Source organism: Anopheles moucheti, chromosome 3 (assembly GCF_943734755.1).
Source record: "Anopheles moucheti chromosome 3, idAnoMoucSN_F20_07, whole genome shotgun sequence".
NCBI lineage: Eukaryota > Metazoa > Arthropoda > Insecta > Diptera > Culicidae > Anopheles > Anopheles moucheti.
Window position 1 is genome coordinate 89,847,809 of NC_069141.1, and position 18,308 is coordinate 89,866,116.

At 45.4% G+C, this 18,308-nt stretch overlaps 4 protein-coding genes and 1 non-coding gene across 5 annotated transcripts in view; 4 read left to right on the plus strand and 1 right to left on the minus strand.

Annotated features, from left to right (window-relative positions):
- The first annotated feature begins 108 nt into the window (after nt 1-108).
- Nucleotides 109-7,163, plus strand: LOC128305459 (mitochondrial enolase superfamily member 1-like). Its single transcript, XM_053042909.1, has 8 exons — nt 109-331; nt 390-608; nt 676-798; nt 5,845-5,995; nt 6,060-6,217; nt 6,285-6,427; nt 6,494-6,657; nt 6,718-7,163. The coding sequence occupies exons 1-8, from the start codon at nt 239-241 to the stop codon at nt 7,017-7,019; spliced, it is 1,353 nt and encodes a 450-aa protein (XP_052898869.1). The 5' UTR covers nt 109-238; the 3' UTR covers nt 7,020-7,163.
- LOC128305458 (uncharacterized) lies at nt 868-5,337 on the minus strand. Its single transcript, XM_053042908.1, has 2 exons — nt 4,707-5,337; nt 868-4,641 (listed from the first exon to the last, which is right to left on the minus strand). The coding sequence occupies exons 1-2, from the start codon at nt 5,329-5,331 to the stop codon at nt 2,291-2,293; spliced, it is 2,976 nt and encodes a 991-aa protein (XP_052898868.1). The 5' UTR covers nt 5,332-5,337; the 3' UTR covers nt 868-2,290.
- Nucleotides 7,164-7,408: 245 nt separating the features above from the next.
- LOC128302200 (WD repeat and HMG-box DNA-binding protein 1) lies at nt 7,409-12,045 on the plus strand. Its single transcript, XM_053038958.1, has 10 exons — nt 7,409-7,648; nt 7,744-7,981; nt 8,055-8,295; nt 8,361-8,810; nt 8,876-8,929; nt 8,990-9,903; nt 9,977-10,237; nt 10,314-10,472; nt 11,109-11,225; nt 11,393-12,045. Exons 1-10 carry the CDS (start codon nt 7,572-7,574, stop codon nt 11,906-11,908), a joined length of 3,027 nt encoding a protein of 1,008 aa, XP_052894918.1. The 5' UTR covers nt 7,409-7,571; the 3' UTR covers nt 11,909-12,045.
- Trnay-gua (transfer RNA tyrosine (anticodon GUA)) lies at nt 10,822-10,915 on the plus strand. Its single transcript has 2 exons — nt 10,822-10,858; nt 10,880-10,915. It is a non-coding gene; the product is annotated as a tRNA-Tyr (tRNA).
- Nucleotides 12,046-13,817: 1,772 nt separating the features above from the next.
- LOC128304226 (uncharacterized) overlaps nt 13,818-18,308 on the plus strand; it is a 28,371-nt gene continuing 23,880 nt past the window's right edge. Inside the window, exon 1 of the mRNA XM_053041386.1 lies at nt 13,818-14,673. The gene's annotated coding sequence lies outside the window, so the exon portion shown is untranslated. The remainder of the gene's footprint in view (nt 14,674-18,308) is intronic.

Sequence of the window (18,308 nt, forward strand, 5' to 3'; positions counted from 1 at the left end):
CATTGATAACAAGAATCAAACGTCATGTGCAGTGTAAACAAACCTGCCACCAGACTACCAGATTGCTTGGTTGCTTTGAGATGTGCTCTTCTGCCTTTCCGGCATAAATAGAATCGTCTCAGATAACGCTCACGTCCAGCTGTTCCTCGCTTGGAAGCGACGCGCATTGGTGTACTACTTTTGTTCTGTTCAGTCAGTGTGTGCGTGTGTATAGAGTTTTGCAAATATCATCAACATAATGGGGAAAGATCGTTGCCTTAACATTACCACTCTGCAAGCGAAGGACATCCGTTGGCCAACCTCTCTGGGAGCACACGGTTCCGATGCAATGGTGTGTGGCATGCAATGCGTAAAAACAAAGCTACAGCAACAATTGTTCCTTCCTCCAGCATACGGATCCCGATTATTCCTGCGTGTATGTGACGATCGCTACAGCCGAGGGTCCTGAAGGGTATGGCATGACGTTTACACTTGGCCGTGGTACGGATATAGTGCTGCTCGCCGTCCGTGCCATGAGGCGTCTTGTCGAGGGTCGCACGACGGCTAGCATTTTCGAACGTTTCGGACAGTTTTGGCGTGAACTAACGAGCGATTCGCAACTCCGTTGGGTAAGCAATGGTTTCGTCGTGCGATGGGGTGGACCCGTTTTCATTTTACATCCCGTTCTGCAAACAGATCGGACCGGAGAAAGGTGTGACACATCTAGCGGTTGCCGCGATCATCAACGCGCTGTGGGATCTTTGGGGTCGTATACGTAACGTTCCGGTATGGCGTCTGCTGGCAGAAATGGAACCCGAGGTAAGTGGAAATTTTCAAATAGTAGACTAACACACACGTATTGTACAAACTAGTTTCAATTTATTTTACCTTAAAGGGGAGACATGGCGGTTCATACCGTTGGGGTCCCTTAACACTCTTGATACGTTTTGGACCGAACGTTACCGTACAACTCAATTACGTCACTAACATCCTTTATGCTAATCCTTCGCCAAACTGTTGAGCGTATTGTGCGCTGATTCCTTCGGTTGAGAGTTTAAAATTCTAACAGGAAAATTGCACCGAATCGTATGAAATCAATTACCGGAGGTTTATTTTTAGTGCTTCGTACAGACAGAGTCTCATAAAATGTTCGTGGGCAAACAAGTGAACCTCTCAATTTAGCCTTCTTCGTAATATGTATGATTGTGGTGTGTATTGTAAGTTCGCTTAAATATCCACTTTCGATTTGCAATTAGTTTTCGTTAGATTACCCACTTCTCTTCGCTTGCTCTAAAAATACGTTAAAACAACACCTAGCAGGGGTTATTCGTTAGCGCTGGCAAAACAAACAGAACGTATAATTTTGTATACCTGTTGTGTATATAAATCTGTAATCATTAATCAACAAAACCGCTCGCTAACCACGCTTCTCTTGCTCGTTAAGATTAGCAGGACACGCGCCGTCCTCATGCTTACGGCAATTCTAACAGATATTACAGTATCCTTTGCCTCCGTGCCCATCCACCTGCCCCAGTTGTTTAAGCTCGTCAGAAGAAACACAAAACATAAACCCTTCTACTACTATCAAGCGCAAGAGTCAACGATGAGTTCTCGAGCTCGCTCTACTCCGCTCGCTGAGATTGACGAGTCTTCTTTCCTTTTGCTGTGGCTGCCGTCTATACGCGTGTGTATAATCTCCATCATTTGTCTTCTGGTGCTTTCATTGCTCCAAGATTCTTGATTCAACTAGCCTACCTATTAGCCACACATTCTCCAAAATCATCATTTTCTTTTCTTATGGCTATTAAAAACAATCTCCCTTTACTACAGTACCATAACGTAATTTATCAAGCTCCTTCCAAGCTGCGTTTCTTCACGTGAAGTTGTGAATGTCGCGAAAAGCCGGAAAGGTTCCTTTTGTTGATTTTGGAGACTTTATTTTTTGAAAATAACAATCCAAACAGTATTTAGCTCTTGCGCGAAACGCTCTCTATGTAGTTAGGTAAAGAAAAATGTGAGTGTGAACAAAAAACTCGTAACATATAAAACGGGATTCAGGGTAGGCAATAAATGATATAAATGGCAAAAAATCCCATCGGAAGCTGTGTGTGGGACAAGTACAGAAGAGGTGAGGTGAGTGTGAGCGGTACGATAAGCAAGAAGAACAGGGAATAAGTTCCCAGTACGTCCTTCTGTCACCTCTTCAGCACACGGCCTGTCCAATACACCTCAAACCGAATCCGTATGCGCGTATTATTTGTGTTAGTGATGATTAATATCTTCCGTAAGGCAGGAAGGAAGGTTCCGTACTCTACTCGTTGTTTTCCTCATCTTCGTGTCGCTGTCCAGAACGCCGCCCGACACCGGAGGCACTGTGACGAGTGTTAGTCCCGGCTCTAGCTGCCGCTGCTACCAGCTCCTCTTCATCCTCTTCCTCTTCGCCGTCCTCCTCACCTTCGCCTTCGTCGTACTCTTCGGGATCGGTGTCGAGATCATCTCGATTGCCGCCTCTGCTACCGTTACTCGCGTAACGTCCAGCCGGACCACCGTTGTTACTGTTGAGCGCCAATTGATGACTCATGGACGAGTTGTTCTTGTTCGATGGCTTCAGACAGGCCGGTCCGGCTAGCGAGCGCGGGAAACGCTGTAGGTACCGTTCCAGCCGCAGGAACTTGATCGACACCAGCCGATTGTCGAACCACCAACCATTGATCTCGTCATGCACAATGCCGGCATCTTTCGCCGAGGCACATCGCACGTACACGCAGCAGCTACTTCGGTCGAGCTGAATGTCGTAGATCTTGCAACGACCGCCCAACTTCTCCAGAATAGCGTCCTGCACGATCGTCTTCAGGTTTGGATCGTTCACCTCGTACTTGTCGAACATTTGTCGAATTTTGAGGCAAGGTGTCGGCGGATCATGTATCTTGTTGCTATTATCGAACGCCGGACCTTGCCACTTCTTGGCCGTGGTGCTACCGCCGGTAGATCCACCTCCCAACCGGGAAGCTCCAGGGCTACCCGCTCCTCCTCCGCTTACCAACGGCACACTATCAATCCAGCGCATTATCTTGAAGTCTTCGCCACCTATCGTAGCGACCTCGAACGCGATGCGACTTTCATGCTGTTCCAAAAAACCGAGCGCTTCGTTCCACGCCCATGTAAGCTTGCGCCGATTTGGCATCCCCAACAGCCGATCCCGTAGATGGTTGATAACGACGCCCGCCTGTTGCGCTCCGATTGTTCCATCCTTGTTCGCCGCTTCGGAAGCATTCGCTGCCGCCTGGCTAACCGCATGTATTATTTCACTGATTAATCGATTTACCTGATCACGGCGCTTCTGTTTCACGTACAACACGAACTTCAGGAAGTAGTTCCCGGCGAACACAAGGATCGCCACCAGCGCCAATCCACCAACGATCACGAAGAACTTCTGGAACTTGTTGTACAGCGTACACGTGAAGGGTAACTTCGGGTTGAGAATGGTGAAGTGATTCGAGCGTGTAGATCGCCTGTCCAGCACACCCTCGTACGTTATCGGCTCTCCGCCTGCATCGCAATGGTTAATGTGCCATTGAGGATTACGGTCGATGAGATACTCCATTGCGTGCAGGTGTCGCGATAGTTGCGGTATCAGAACGGATGGTGAGTGTTCCTTAGCATATTTGAGGACCTCCCCGGCGGACATCAGCCCGGAAACGGGTGATTTATCGTCCCGTTGGCAATGATGCTGTTCGACGCGTGCTTTCAGTTCGCTGCCGATTAGCTTTAATAGCTCAAGGGCGGGTTCAACGTCCGTGGCAAAGACGCAGCTGGTGGCAGCCAGCCCATGAACGTCATCCTCGCATACTTCGTACCGCGTGTCGATCGAGTTTAACGTACTGGCCAGATCGGTGCTGATGGTCAAGTACATGAATATCACCGAAAAGAGAAACACTCCCAACAGGCCCAGCAAAGCACAGGGGATGAACGTTTGCTTGAAACCGTAATGCTCGTCCAGTCGAGTGATGAAGTTGCCTATCGCTACTCGGAACGGGATGCCGGGTGGTTCCGGTGCAGGTTGTGCGTGTGTTACAATGTCGTTTTCGTTGAACTCATTCGTTCCCGATAGGCGACTGTATCGCTGGCGGATGTGATTGCCAGCGATTATTGAACCAGAGTTAGCCAAAGGAGATGACGTCGTACCCGGGGTGTTTTTATTGTTCAACGGATGCGGATGACCTGTGCGCATCGGATGGTGAAGAATTCCACCTCCTCCTGCAGATGCCGATGGTAGTTGTTGATGGTTCGTTCGTATCGAATGCAGATGACTGGCAGCGGCACTGTATCGTTGAGAGGGCGGTACATTGTTATTCATACTTCGGCGTCCTATGATGCCACCGACGGCACTGTTGTAGTTCTCCTGTGAAACCGTTTCCCCGCGCAGCTGCATCAATCGCTTCGTATACTCGCTCACGTACGGCAAATCACTCGTACCGGCACCGTTCGATCCGTTGGAGTCGTTCAGAAGACCACTCCCACCGCCGCTGCTACTGTTGTCCGCACTTCCACCGATGTTGCTGTACATGCTGCTGTTGGCAGACGGTGGTGTTATGTTGCCGGTTGCTAGAGCCGTCTTGCGGAACAGCGAACTGTGCGAAGTAGGCGTCGACGATGTACTGCCTAAAATAAGATTATACATGTTTTACCACATCTACACATCTACGAAATTAGAGACGCGCCCTTACCAAGGCTTCGTAATAATGGGTCACCAGCACCTCTCGCACCCGTACGTAGCGTTGGTAAATAGTCCTCCTCTTCGCTGTCATGTACGATCAGCGGCGAGATGTATACTGTGCTGCCAACGGGTGACGAATGGGATGAGTTCTTATTGCTACGATGATGATTTGGTCCGGCACCGTTCGCTCCTACAAAATTATTATTGCTACTGCTGCTAACACTATGCGGCGTAGACGCTGATGATGCTACTGATGATATGCTTATTGGAACGCGCGTCATACTCGACCGGACGACGTTCGTCGGCGGAGGTGGAGGCATCGATACGGAACTTCTCACTCCGGTCGGAGATGCTACGGTAGCCCGTTGACTTCGCACCGTGTTGGCGGCGTACATTTTGCGCTGTGCGGCCGTCGCAGTCTTCCGCCCATCATTACCGTCCGATTCCTCCCCAGAACTGTATCGTGCCGCCTTCGACGATTCCCGGCGCAGCTTCTGATTCTCGGAATCGATATGGTGCCGAAGCTTTTTGATCAATATTTTGCGCGTGGTCGTCGTTACCGGAAGGTTCGGAAAGCCGTATTGCACCAGCCGAAGTCGCAGCTCGTCGTCGGCGAGCTGGTCCAGATTGTCCATGATGCGGCGCAGGTAAGGTTGTAGGTATTGCGTTTCTCCTCCGCTACCCGGGAGTGGGTGGGTGTTGATTTTTCACTACGAAAATTCGCGGGACGCTGCAGCTCCCGCGTGCTCCTTACGCCTGTGATGTGATTTTCCGCTCACTTTTCCCGACCTGGCCACGGTACGGTATAAGACGACACGTAAAATACACACGTTAATCCGGCAAAAACACGAGAAAAGGGCAAATTTTGGGATAAAACTTGTTGCTTACAGAAAAATCCGAATCGCGTATGTAAATGGACAAAAAAAGCTTTGACAAGTAAGCAAAATGACAACTGTCATTGATAACATTGTGACCGATTTTTATTCCCATAGTGAGTGTTGACGGAAAAACGGTGAACATTTGCCTACAGTTGAAGAATGTGGCTTTTTGATCGAAATAAATACAATTACAGCCCTGTAGTGCCTGTTCGTTGTTTTGATGTCCGTTGATGATGAGGAAATTGTGATCTTTTTGTTATTTATTTACAGGAGTTGGTTTCAACGATAGATTTCCGATACATTGAAGATGTCATCACTCCTGAGGAGGCAATTGCTCTACTGCGTGAAACGAAAGCAACCCGGGACGATCGCATCCAGCATCTTCTTAAAACTGGATACCCATCGTACACAACTCAAATAGGTAAAATGTTACAAACTTTCTTATGGCAAGGAGTTAAGACGACTGCTGCACTTCAATTCCTCAGGATGGCTGGGATATAGTGACGAAACCATTCGTGGGCTCTGCAGAAAGTATCTTGCAGCAGGCTTCAAGGCTTTCAAGATGAAAGTGGGCCAAGATTTGCAGAATGATATAGAACGGTGTAAGCTGGTGCGAGAAGAAATCGGATGGGATAACCAGTTTGTAAGTTAATTCTGCTTGTAATGTTTCAAAGCACATTATACCTCTATTTTTCTTTCTGTATTTCCAGATGATTGATGCTAATCAAACTTGGAATGTCCCAACTGCCATCCAATGGGTTAAAACCTTGAAAGATTTTAAACCGCTGTGGATCGAGGAACCAACCTCTCCGGATGATGTGCTGGGTCATGCCAAAATTGCTGCAGCTTTGAGGTTTATTATTCATAAAATTGAAGCAAAAATGGTTGTATTAATAAGAAACTATTGTATTTTTCATAGGGAATATTCCATCGGTGTAGCTACTGGAGAGATGTGTGCTAATCGTGTCATGTTCAAGCAATTCATGCAGGCAAATGCTCTCGAGTTTTGTCAAATAGATTCAGCTCGCATCGGAGGAGTAAACGAGATACTGGCCGTTTATTTGATGGCCAAAAAGCTCAATGGTAATTACGGGGATTTGGGCTTTCATAGATGACTGCTTTATTACATACTTTCGGTTTCAGTGAAAGTATGCCCTCACGCTGGTGGTGTCGGGTTGTGCGAAATGGTCCAACATTTGCAAATGTGGGATTTTTGCTCCGTTTCGTGTACGATGGAAGAACGTATGGTGGAGTTTGTCGATCAGCAACACGACCAATTTGTATACCCGGCAAAGATAAATGAAAATGCATGCTACGTAGCTCCAAGCATGCCGGGCTACTCTACAGAGCTGAAGGAAGAAGCCATTGTACAATTTGAGTATCCGCACGGTACAGAGTGGAAGCGCATGTTTGGTGAAGGAATTTTCATTCAAGAAAATTACTGAGCTACTATAGCAACCGCGCCTCCGTAGTTCGTTAGGAAAGCAGTAAAATTGATCTAAAATTTACCGATAGACATCCCTTTTTCTCCCCGAGAATTCTTTTATTCGATCAATTTCCAACCAATTCAAATGATTATAATTATCAAATATTGTCTTCCGACAGCATTCGTTTTAAATTAAAATTCAAACAAGAAAAAAGCCCCAAACATTAGTGTACCCATAAATTAGTGTGCCTATTATATTAGTGTACCTCTTTAGTAGTTTAAAATAGGTCTCATTTTGGATTTTTTGGAATTATTCAAAATTCAAATAATTTTGAAATTATTTAAAATGCATTCAAATGTAGTGTTTGGGTGGGTTGGGAAACGGGTGCTGTTGTAGTGTTTCGCAAATAGACATTTGTTGAGCTCCGCAGATTGGGAAAGAAATGACAAAACAAAAAACCGCCAAAACCGTATTTATTATTACGCGCGCTACGTTAATACACGCAAGTGGAAGGTTTCGGTAAATTTTTCGTGTTTTTAAGTGCTAAAAAAACCCTGTTTTCAGTTCATTATGCCCTTCAAACGATCTCCAATGCGTTATGCGCATATAATGGGTAACACGAGCGTAATTTACCAGGAGGATGGAGAGTAAGTACCGCTGTTGGCTCTTTCATGGACAGTTAAACGAAACGAAATGAAAACCTCGACTGTTACTAAGAAGTACAAATTGTTCTTACTTTTAGGTGCATCATCAGTGTAGGATACGATGGCGATATCCGAATGTGGAATGGAATTGGTGACGATGATCCACCTACTATCTGCGTTGGGGAACATGCTTGGGCCGTGCAACAGTACGGTGAACGGGTGCTTATTGCCACGGATCTGAACACAGTACAAGCTTACAAATATCCGTCCCTGGATAAGGATGGTATTGAGTTTCGTTTTACTGCTCACGCGACCTGCCTAGCCAAGAATAAGCGGGTATGGAAGGCGTCTGTGTAAAATGGGGCGCACACAGCATTAAGAGTGATGCTTTTTATCTTTACGTTTACAGTTTATTGTCGCCGGTTCCGAGGATGCGACGATCAAAGTGTTATCGCTAGACGATGGAGAACAGTTTGAGTTGGAGAATCTGGGTGGTCCAGTTTTGAGCATTGATGTGAGCAAACGCGATCTGCTAGCGGCCAGTATCGGCGATGGCAAGATTTATATATGGGACATGAAGACAAAGGAGTTGAAAAAGACAATAGAAGGATTACCGAAGGTGAAGAGTTTTGAAGCGGTTATGTATTTTTGTAAGTACCATTTCTTATTGGTGTGAGTACTGTGGTTAGTGTTAACTTTTGTGTTCTTCACTCAGCTTCTCCTTCATTTGAACCTAAAACGGGTGCTCTGCTTGCCTATCCGATTGAAAAGGAAGTCATCATACTGAACACGACCAGCTGGGAGGTGGTTAAGAAATACATCCATCCAAAACTTTCCTCCAAGCTGACTGTGTGCCGTTTTTCTCCCATGGGGGACTATATAGCGGCTGGAAGCGCAAAGGGAACCATTTGCATTTGGGACTGTGAAACGGACAAACCCATAGACGGGGAAAATCCGTTTGAAGCAAACCCAATCACGAAAGTGGCTTGGAATCCCAAGAATAATGGCGAGCTTGCTATTTCGGACGGAAACGGGCAGGTGGGCACGGTTTCGGATATTTTTATCGAGACCGGCGAAGACGACGCCGACGGTGAAGATATCGTACTGATGGCTGAGAAGGAAGCTGAAAATGATGATGGGGGGTTCGATGATATTTTCGCTGCATGTAAGGATGATATAAGATGACAGTACTGAGAAGTTATTTGCTCATAAGTGTACTTCTTTTTGCAGATACCAAACCGGAGGAGAAAGACAATGAGAAGAAAGAATCAAACGCAATTAAACGTAAGGATGGTGAAAGGTAATATTGAGAAGGAGCTTATGCAAATGTGTTTCTATTTATAGCCTCTAAACCGGATGAAATAGACAGTGACAACGAAGACTCGGATGATGATGCATCGAATGAAAACTGTATCGAGCTGGAAAAGCTCAAGTCTCAGATTATGGGTCCGACACAGAAATCCGACGGTCCGATGTCTGATACTGGTTATGACGACGATGATGATCGTGGAACAATGATCAGCGAGCGCGTGGTAGTGCCAAAGTCCTTCCCTCAGCAGCCCCCATTTCAGCCCGGTTCCACACCTTACTCGCTCGAGCATTGCTATCTGGTGTACAATCACGTCGGAATCGTGCGAAGACATGCGACCGATAAGGAGAACTCGATTGAGGTAGAGTTTCACGATTCCCAGCAACACCATGGCATTCATTTGAACAACTTCCTCAATCATACGATGGCAGGACTTAGCGAAACGGTACTAGCCATGGCTTGCCCAAACGAAGATGTAAACCCGAGCAAGATCGTGTGCATTAATCAGTCCGCGTTTGGAAAGCGCGAGTGGACCTACACGATGCCGCGATGCGAGGAAGTCATAGCTGTAACCGCATCGGATAAGATCGTTGTCGTTGCCACGGACAGTCGATTGCTGCGTGTGTTTACAATGCGCGGAACCCAGCGGGAAGTGATTTCGGTGGCGGGATCAATCATTGCACTTGCTGCATACGGTGATCACTTTCTAGTAGCGTATCACAATGCTCCGGCCAACGAGGATCAGCAGATCAGTTTGATGGTTGTGACATGCGTGAACTTTAAGTTGCGTTGCCGTGAAGTGCGTGTTCCTCTGTCAGCTGGGTCGCAGTTGCGATGGTTAGGATATTCGGATCGAGGATCGCCCGTAGTGTTCGATAGTGCGGGCGTGCTCAATATTTACCATGCTACGTACAACCTTTGGTTCCCGATTTATAATGCTGACAACATGGTAGGTTGTAAAAGTGCCGGTTATTTGTTGGAAAGTAATCTTAAATTTCATCATATGAAATTTTAACTCTCAGGCAACGAAACAGGCCTCGGACAATTTGTTCATCATCAAGGTTTCGGAATCGACTCAGGACGTGCAGCTGGTGTTGTGCCGAGGTGCAAAGTACCCACTAACCACCCCCAAACCTGTCCCGATCAATGTGAGCTTCAGTCTGCCTATGTGTGATCTAGATATCGAGAAGGAACGTTTGGAGGATGATCTGGTGCGTTCGCTGTACCTCAAAGTAGATGATGCCGATAAGCTAATGAAAGAAACGGCCGTCAAATTGTTTGCGGTAAATATCATCTGCTTTTTTCTAGAGGTAAATATGAGAGAAGATAAATATTAAACCTTATGCCCATTTTGAACAGCTTGCTTGCAAAAACGAGTCTGAGCAGCGTGCGAAGGAGCTGGTGGAAACGATTGCCTCGAGCCAGCTGATTCCGCTGGTGATTAAGTATGCGACCAAGATTCGTCGATATCATTTGGCAGATAGTTTAGCACCCTTGTTGCCTACCTTCCAGGATCTGGTAAGTGGCTAGTATAAGCTAGTATGAGTTTCGTCTAACAGTTCGAGAAGAAAAATTTCGAACGATATTTTCGTTCAGCACAACCGCTTAACAGTACTGATAATTGTTAATTTAATGTGCTCAGTCGTATTTATTATGCTATTTATTGAACTTTATTGCAATAGTTTGTCCCATAGCATTCGTGATATTTGGCCGATTGATGGGAAGTTGTTGGATTTTACGCAAGTACTTGTGAGCAATAAAATCTCTCAAGAATTTCTCGTGTACAATCGTGAGAGCGAATGATGCGCAAGCAAGCGAGTGATTGGCCGTGTGTTGAAAAAGGGCGTTTAAGCGAGAGGCAAGCAAGCCTTCGATAGCTCAGTTGGTAGAGCGGTGGACTGTAGAGCGAGTCGTGAGCGATAGTAATCCATAGGTCACTGGTTCAAATCCGGTTCGAAGGATGGAGAAAATCTTTTTTTGTGAAGATTTTCTCGGTGGGCTTGCGTTTTACGCCTTCCAAGCATATTTTTTATTCATGTTATCTTATTTCTATATAAAGACAAGTGATTCTTTTGGTTCTATTTCCTTGACCTTGATAACACACAGACCTTTGCTAAAGTGTTTATTTTTTACGGGTTTCCACCCGATGTGTAGGAAATTCAGGAGGAAAAATTGGAACAGGAATGCGTCCGAGAAAATGCGGCCATCGTAAAGGAACTGCAGCACATCAATCTTGAGGCGATCACCAAGAAAGATAGCACACCGAAAATAGTAAGTAGAGCTCAGTTGTCCTCTTTTAGGTGGACCCGCACTGGCCGGATGGCGATGTGCCAGCTGGTGCCAGTGTTCACATTGCTTTGGCTTTGGTAGTTATATTTCATGTTTATGCTTGCGCCTCCTCGGCGAACGTTTCTCGTTTCGCTTCCTTCGCACACCAGAAACCGCTTCCAGTTGGCACGAAAAAACCGAACAATCCGTTCCGTAAATCGACGGCAGTCGGGAACGAGGGTGGTATATCTTCACCCGCATCGAGCTCTGGTCATAACGGTGCCAACAGCAGCAGTAATCCTTTGGAGCATTTGACCGGCAAAGCGATTGGGTTTTCGGCCTCTCGCAACAGCAGCAGCGGAAGCAAGCTGACGGCAGGTTCGAGCGATGGTGGACAGGACGAAAATCGGTCACAGAACAGTGGCAGCACTACGCCCGTTGGTGGCATGAAATTTCTGCCTTGGTTCGAGCTTAACCGAGAAGAGTTGCGGAGACAGAATCCGGAAGCGGTCGAGGCAGAACTCATCAAAATTGGTATGCGTGAGTTCAAGACACAGCAGTCGAAAGGTCAACCGAGCACATCAACCACGGAAAGTGGAACGCCGAAACGGCGACTGGAAGAGAACGATCAACCAGAAACTGGTGTGTCGAAATTAGCAAAGTTTGGATTCGTAAAGAATGGTTAGGAAAGCTCCCCAATGTTGGACAAACGATGGAGCCGTGATGGATAATAAGGTTGCGCCTGTTACTGCACGCAACTGCACCCGTAAGCACTGGAAGTACTGAAACACGACAAAAACACGATATATATTTTAAACCATTACTTTGTAGTCTAATCGAATCATTGCATCGTTTAGAACCAGTCAGAAAGAACGAAGAAAAGAATGATTGGCGCATCGTTATCCTCAAGGACATTACTACTATCGAACAGCAGTTCGACTGGCTCTACGAGAGTCGATCGGGGAAAGCGAATAGACAAGACGAAACGCGCGCGCTATAATCGATGCCAGTGCCCATTAGTATGTGCATTGTTGTTTCCGGGGCAGTCACGAGTACTCAATCATCGACAGAGTTCATGGTATGTCGCAAAGTGAACATATTTCGAAAAGGAAGCCCTAGATTCCTGCACGTGACGGAACGTGCACAACGTGTGCGTTTATGCATCTCATGGGGTTTTAACACTTTGTGGCATCTCCGGAAATGATTTTCGGCAACCGTTTTCCACAACCATTCGTCACGGCGAGCGGGACATTTGTGGCAAGCGTCAAAATCGATCATGTCAATTATGAAGTGTCGGCTCATCGTAACCATCGGGTTCATCCCTTCCGGCGCTTCATCTAATTGCCAATCGACAGATCAATCGATTGTGGTGTTGATTGGCTGATGGGAAAACTCATTCATCACCAGAGCAAAGAGAGCAACGGTGTAACCGTTTCCGGTGTTCAGTAGATCCTCTTGAAAGGGTTCTCTAACCCTCTATTCCGAGATTCGTTCCAACGCAACGACACGAAGAGCTGCATGTTCTGTTTGGAGTTACACACGAATGTCATGTACTGTAGTGTCGTGGTGATTGAAATTCACGCGCTGAAGCGATTGAAAAAGGATGTTGTCCCCTGGAGTACATCTTTACGCACGATACGCTTCATAATCGATGATGCCTTTTACATTTGCATTCATTACTATTAACCCTACCCTACGTACCTGAGCCTTTGGAACGTTTCACTGAAAACAAGTCGTATTAATCGCGAGAGAAGGAGCATTTAATCGTTTCCGAATGTCGAGAAAAAAGGCACAATGTTTCCCTATTTATTTATTTGACGTTAGTTTTTATCGTATGAAAGTAATTTCTGGAATGGAGCGGAGTATCCGATTGTTGACATGGTTTGGAGTGTAAGCACTTCAATTAATTTTACTGGAGGACAACTGCGGCCCTAGCGCATGAACATATCCAAGTTTTTTTTTTGTTGCTTTTCGTTTCTAGCAGTAAACAGGCTTTTCAATTAATGAACTACGCAGATGGGACGTTCTCAAAGTAGAGTTGCTAGTAATTAATGATTAACTTATATTCCAAACTAATGTGGATGTGAATTGATTAATTGTCTCTAACCTTGGTGACATCTGCACATTTTAAATATTATTGAAACGATTTGTGGTTCTTCCGATGAACGATCAACATTAACGATCAAGCATCACGCCCTAGCTCTTAACATCGTCCACAAGCCAACGTTCTGAAACAACTACTACGATAGCGCAGTGTGGGAATGGTAATAGTTAAATAGTTGTCATAGAAACACCCCCACACAACTACACAAATCAATCAAGAAGAGGTTACTGGTCAGTGACAAGCGGTTGAATATTCGCACACCGAATTACGACGCTCCCATAGCCGGACGCGTGAGACCGAACCGCTTGTCACATTCCCGTGCGAACCGAAAGTGGATCATCAGCAACTCGACTGCATTTGATTGCACCAGAACGAACGGTGTAAGTATATCTTTTCCCATTCCATTCTGCAGTGAATTTGCTCGTGTGTGTGCCTATTTTTCCTTTTTATCCCTTGGTACCTTATTTTCAGACAATGCGGCTGTAAAAAAAAATCCGATAAGGCACAGCAGTTTTCCCACGGAACAAGCCATCTTGCGGTGTGAGTAAGCGTGTGTGCGTGTTTTTTCATGTGCACTTGGCCCATTTTGAATAACGGAACGGGATGTATCTGTGTGTGCGTGCATGAAGTGAAGTGCTAGCATAGTACATGTGCTTAGTGTTGTGCTATATCAAAAGTGTATAAAATATGAAAATGGTGCTAAATGTTGGTACTGCCAGGACGTCTAAATGATCTCCCAGTGCAAGGTGGCTAAAATTCTATGCGTGGCCAGTCAAAGCATCCGCTTAGAAGAGCAGTTACAAAGTACAATGAAGAGTGCGTGTGAGTATGCGGTTTTTCTGATAAATCAAGCAAAAATTACTATTAGTGTGCTAGAAAATGCGGTTGACGTTCGTATTTCTCGCTCATTATGGAAGCAAGTGAGAACGCGTGTACGCATCCATCAAAACCCATTACCGCACTACCGTGTGAAGTGGTTTGGGAAAAATAAACAAGAAACAATCAGGTGCGAGTGCTTTCCGTGTGCACGATGAAGAAAAAGCACTAGGCATGTTATATGATCGAAGTGACGCAGCAGAACAAGTGAGAACGCGGCAATCATTGGGTGTGTAATCATTCCCGACCGGGTGTTAATATCACTTTCATTCCCCTTAATACCGATGGAAGGGAGGCACGCAATCAACGGCGAGCCTGCAAAGGGTACGTGTGTTTGTGTGGAAAATTCTATGTGAAGCTCTCGCTCACACTCGAGATCGCAATGAGGATCGTGGCCACAAAGCAACTGCTACGAAGCGAGGAACGCCACCACCGACGCCGCTGTTCACGTGGGATCCATTTGTTGTTCGGGTGAGTAGCCGTGGGAGAGTTCGATTTGCTGGGAATGTTCTTAACAACAATTTCCTTCCCAACACTCCTCTTCGCCCACAGACACTTGGCACGTTTGCGGTGCTTAGGTTTATTTTTATTTATCTAGATTGTAGTTTCCTTTTTCGTGTGGGAAATTAGAGAAAATTAGAGAACGACCCAAAAGAGGGGTCAGATAAAAGCCGGCAGTTGCTGCATCGTTATCAGAACTCGATGGGAAGCTCTTTGGATCGTGAAGTATGCCGGCGCAAAAGGAAATATGTGTGGCATTTAAATGTCCGACTGTGGAAGGGTTTTGATTCGAAGGTGAATTTGGCTTCCGAACTGATTCGGAGAAACTGTGGCCCGAATTTTCGATGCGAATAATATTTTAATTAAATCTTGAAGTTGCAATGCATTTTTGGCATAATATGGCAGCTCTGGTGAAGAATTGTTGGAAATATTCTCACCAAGTCTCGTCCGTTTATTGAATGGCTGGTATCGGCAAAATAGGCTTATCACAGTTTGAACTATTAATTGAGCTAATGTCATAATAGATTTAACGCTTTCCCTGCTTCCCAGGATGACAGATCAGCTTTATGATGTAACGACTTTCCCATGGTGCAGAATAACGCATTTAAAGTCCCTATATCCCCGGCCAAGGCAGGTTGATGAGACGATTAATTGCTTCCCATAAAATGAGATTCCCCTTGAGATGTGGTAGTTGTTGTTTTTTTGTGTAACTTGCATCAAAACTGGTGCACTATTTAATCGTTTGCAAATCGTCATAAATGAAGGAATGGGAAAAACATAACCAACGAAATAAGTCCATTTGAATGTCGTACAAAAATTCAAAAAAACAAGGAGGGTGAAGATAATTCCCGTCCGCCGTACCCAAGGGGTGATTGCGCCGCGAGATGCAATTGAATGCACCCTAAAAAGGACCATGCAATGGGGTGATAGACGCGTCCAGTTCTCCCTTTCCAGTTCTCATCACCCCTACTCTGGGATAGTTTAGCTTTCAGTTCTCCCAATCCCACGATTCCATAAACGTCAGTAGGTCCGATATGATGGGACTGTTTCGATGAGTACGAGATTTTCCCGTGTGCCTTCTCGACCGCAAATGCGACCTCGGGTGAAACATTTCCCGGCAGTGGCGAATCGGGACAGAATTTTCTCATCGGAAAATAAACCATAAACTAATCGTGGCAAAAGTGTGTGCGTCAGAAGCAGGGGTGAATGCAGGAGAACGCATGTGTGAGGCAAAGAAGGAAAACATTTATTCTAATGTCACGAAGAACGAGAGGGAAACATTTGGAAAGGGAATGGTTTACGATCTGCCCGTGTGAGTAGGTTGTGCAAAAGTGCCTCTTCCCACCCAAAACCCCAACGCCTAGTGGTCTCTGGAAGAAGTGCGTTAATTATGGTTTTATGTTTTTCCCATATATTGCTTTGCTGCTCTGGTCACTTTCAACCGTTGCGCCTCGTGAAGGTGAGGTGGGATAGTGTGTGAGAATGGAACTGACAAAATCGTCGCATTTTATGCATCGTTGAGTTTTTTGGGCAAACCTCCGACAAAGCCTAGTCCCCAGACCTCGGTTAATGTGACTTCCTAGTAGCAGCGGATGGCTTGAGACGACCGCTTCCCTTTTGCCATTCTTCTGCCCTATCTAGTTCGGTTCTGGTTCGCGATTCGAATCGAATTCCAACTTGCGACAGTGTGCTTTTCCTTTTACTGCCTTCAGAGGGGGATAGGGAATTCCCATTCCCGACCTTGCCACTGCCTTTCGGAAGTATGATAGCTTTCGCTTTCCGTCCTCGGCTGACGGTTCTTCCCGCGAGACAGTTTGTTTTCGTGTTTCCCATGACCATGGCGTGTGACTGGGAAACAATCTTTCGACGTGTTCAAATGTCTGTTCTGTTGTGTGAGAGATGTCTGTGAGCTTCTACGGGCCTGCCGGGATCGATCTTGCCCCTGTGTTCTAACCGATCACTCTGGACCGACCGTTGCTGGGGAACGTTGCTTATTCTTCTATTCCACTGAGGGTTTCTTCGTTTGATCTGGGTTATGTTTTTAAGTAGGCGTACTGCGAATGCGAACTAATCAAATCTTTTTTTTATTGTGTACTTCCAAGCAGAGATATGATTTTTTTGCGAAACTAATCCTTACAAATTGTATGTCATATTCCTACAATGAACTTGTCACGAAGTAATAAAAACGTGTCTGTTAAATATCCAGATGATTCTATTCTATTAAGAATCACATGCAAATATCGTCTAAGCATTGTTAGGCTACTCTCTACTACTAGATACTACTCTCTAGTTCCTGGATTGAATTCTGTGCAAGTTATCTCCTAGCCCCCTAACTTTACTACGAGTGGTCAAAACCGTAATCACAACACATAATTTTTCCACTCATTTAAATACCTTGAGCGATTGCTTTTAATTGACCTATACTAATCGCATTTATTTCGTGAGCGAAAAATTAAAACTCAAGAAAATCAAAATCCTGTCGATTCGGCCTGGCCGTTCTAACGAAAAGAAATCTAAATCCAATACACCGATATTGCAGATAGTTTCTCTTGCAGCAACGAATCAGTAAGACTGATTAAGTATTCTCCTCATAATAATGCCTGTTGCGCAATTAACGGCCCGATTCATTGGAGTTAAATTGTTATCCTTTTGTGTGACATCAGCTCTCTAACGAGCATCAAACAGAAGTCAGAACAAACCCGGATAGTTTCCTGAATGTCCTGCGTCATTGAACGATCATTAGGCGAGCTCAATCCCTTTCCCTGATCGACGTTTAACGAGCGATATCTTTTGTAAACTCACCTTCCCGAAAGACTTTTCTCCTTCCGATAGGACGCAAGCAACGTGTTTTGTGGGTTTGGCCATCTAACACGTTCCCAATTAACGTCCCGCTGTGGTATCCGAGTTTTCCTTTTGCTTTAAAATCACATAAACTTAAATTCCACGTTGTTGTTCCGGGTTGATTTTGGTCGATTGTCTTTTCGCCTCTTGCCGACTTGACCATCTGCTGTCGTGTTGCGTCAACACGACTCGGCAACATGAAGATGTTACCCACCCAATTAATGGATGACGCTTTGACCATAGTCTTTTGTCAAGTGGTGGGTGGTTGAGTGGCTGTTATTGTTGCAAATCACTGGAGTGGTTTTTGCAACAGCTGACCAACACCGGACCAAGGTTTAGATAAGGCAAAGGGCGTGCTAACTTTTTTCCAATTTTCATGTAATGCCCTTGCGAGTTCCCTCTTTTTTCATGCACATTCAAAATTAGCAAACATTTGCCAGAGGGTAAAATGTTTTCTTTAATCACCATGAAACGAGCAGCGATTATGATTATTTTCAATTAAACCATTCTCGGTATTTAAAATCATTTATTCGAACACTGAGGGAAATCCCTTGGATGGCTACTCCAGGCATAAAATCAGATGGGAATGTTCACCAATAAAAAAAAACAATATTCCTCTGTCATCCAGATTAGTCATGGTCTTTTTATGCTTTATGCGTTACTGCCAATGTGATAGCACTTTGGGTGAAGTTGTTGAAACTTCATGTTGACACATTCGCTCGAGCACATGTTGCAAATTCGTCACGGGCTCGAATCGAAATAAT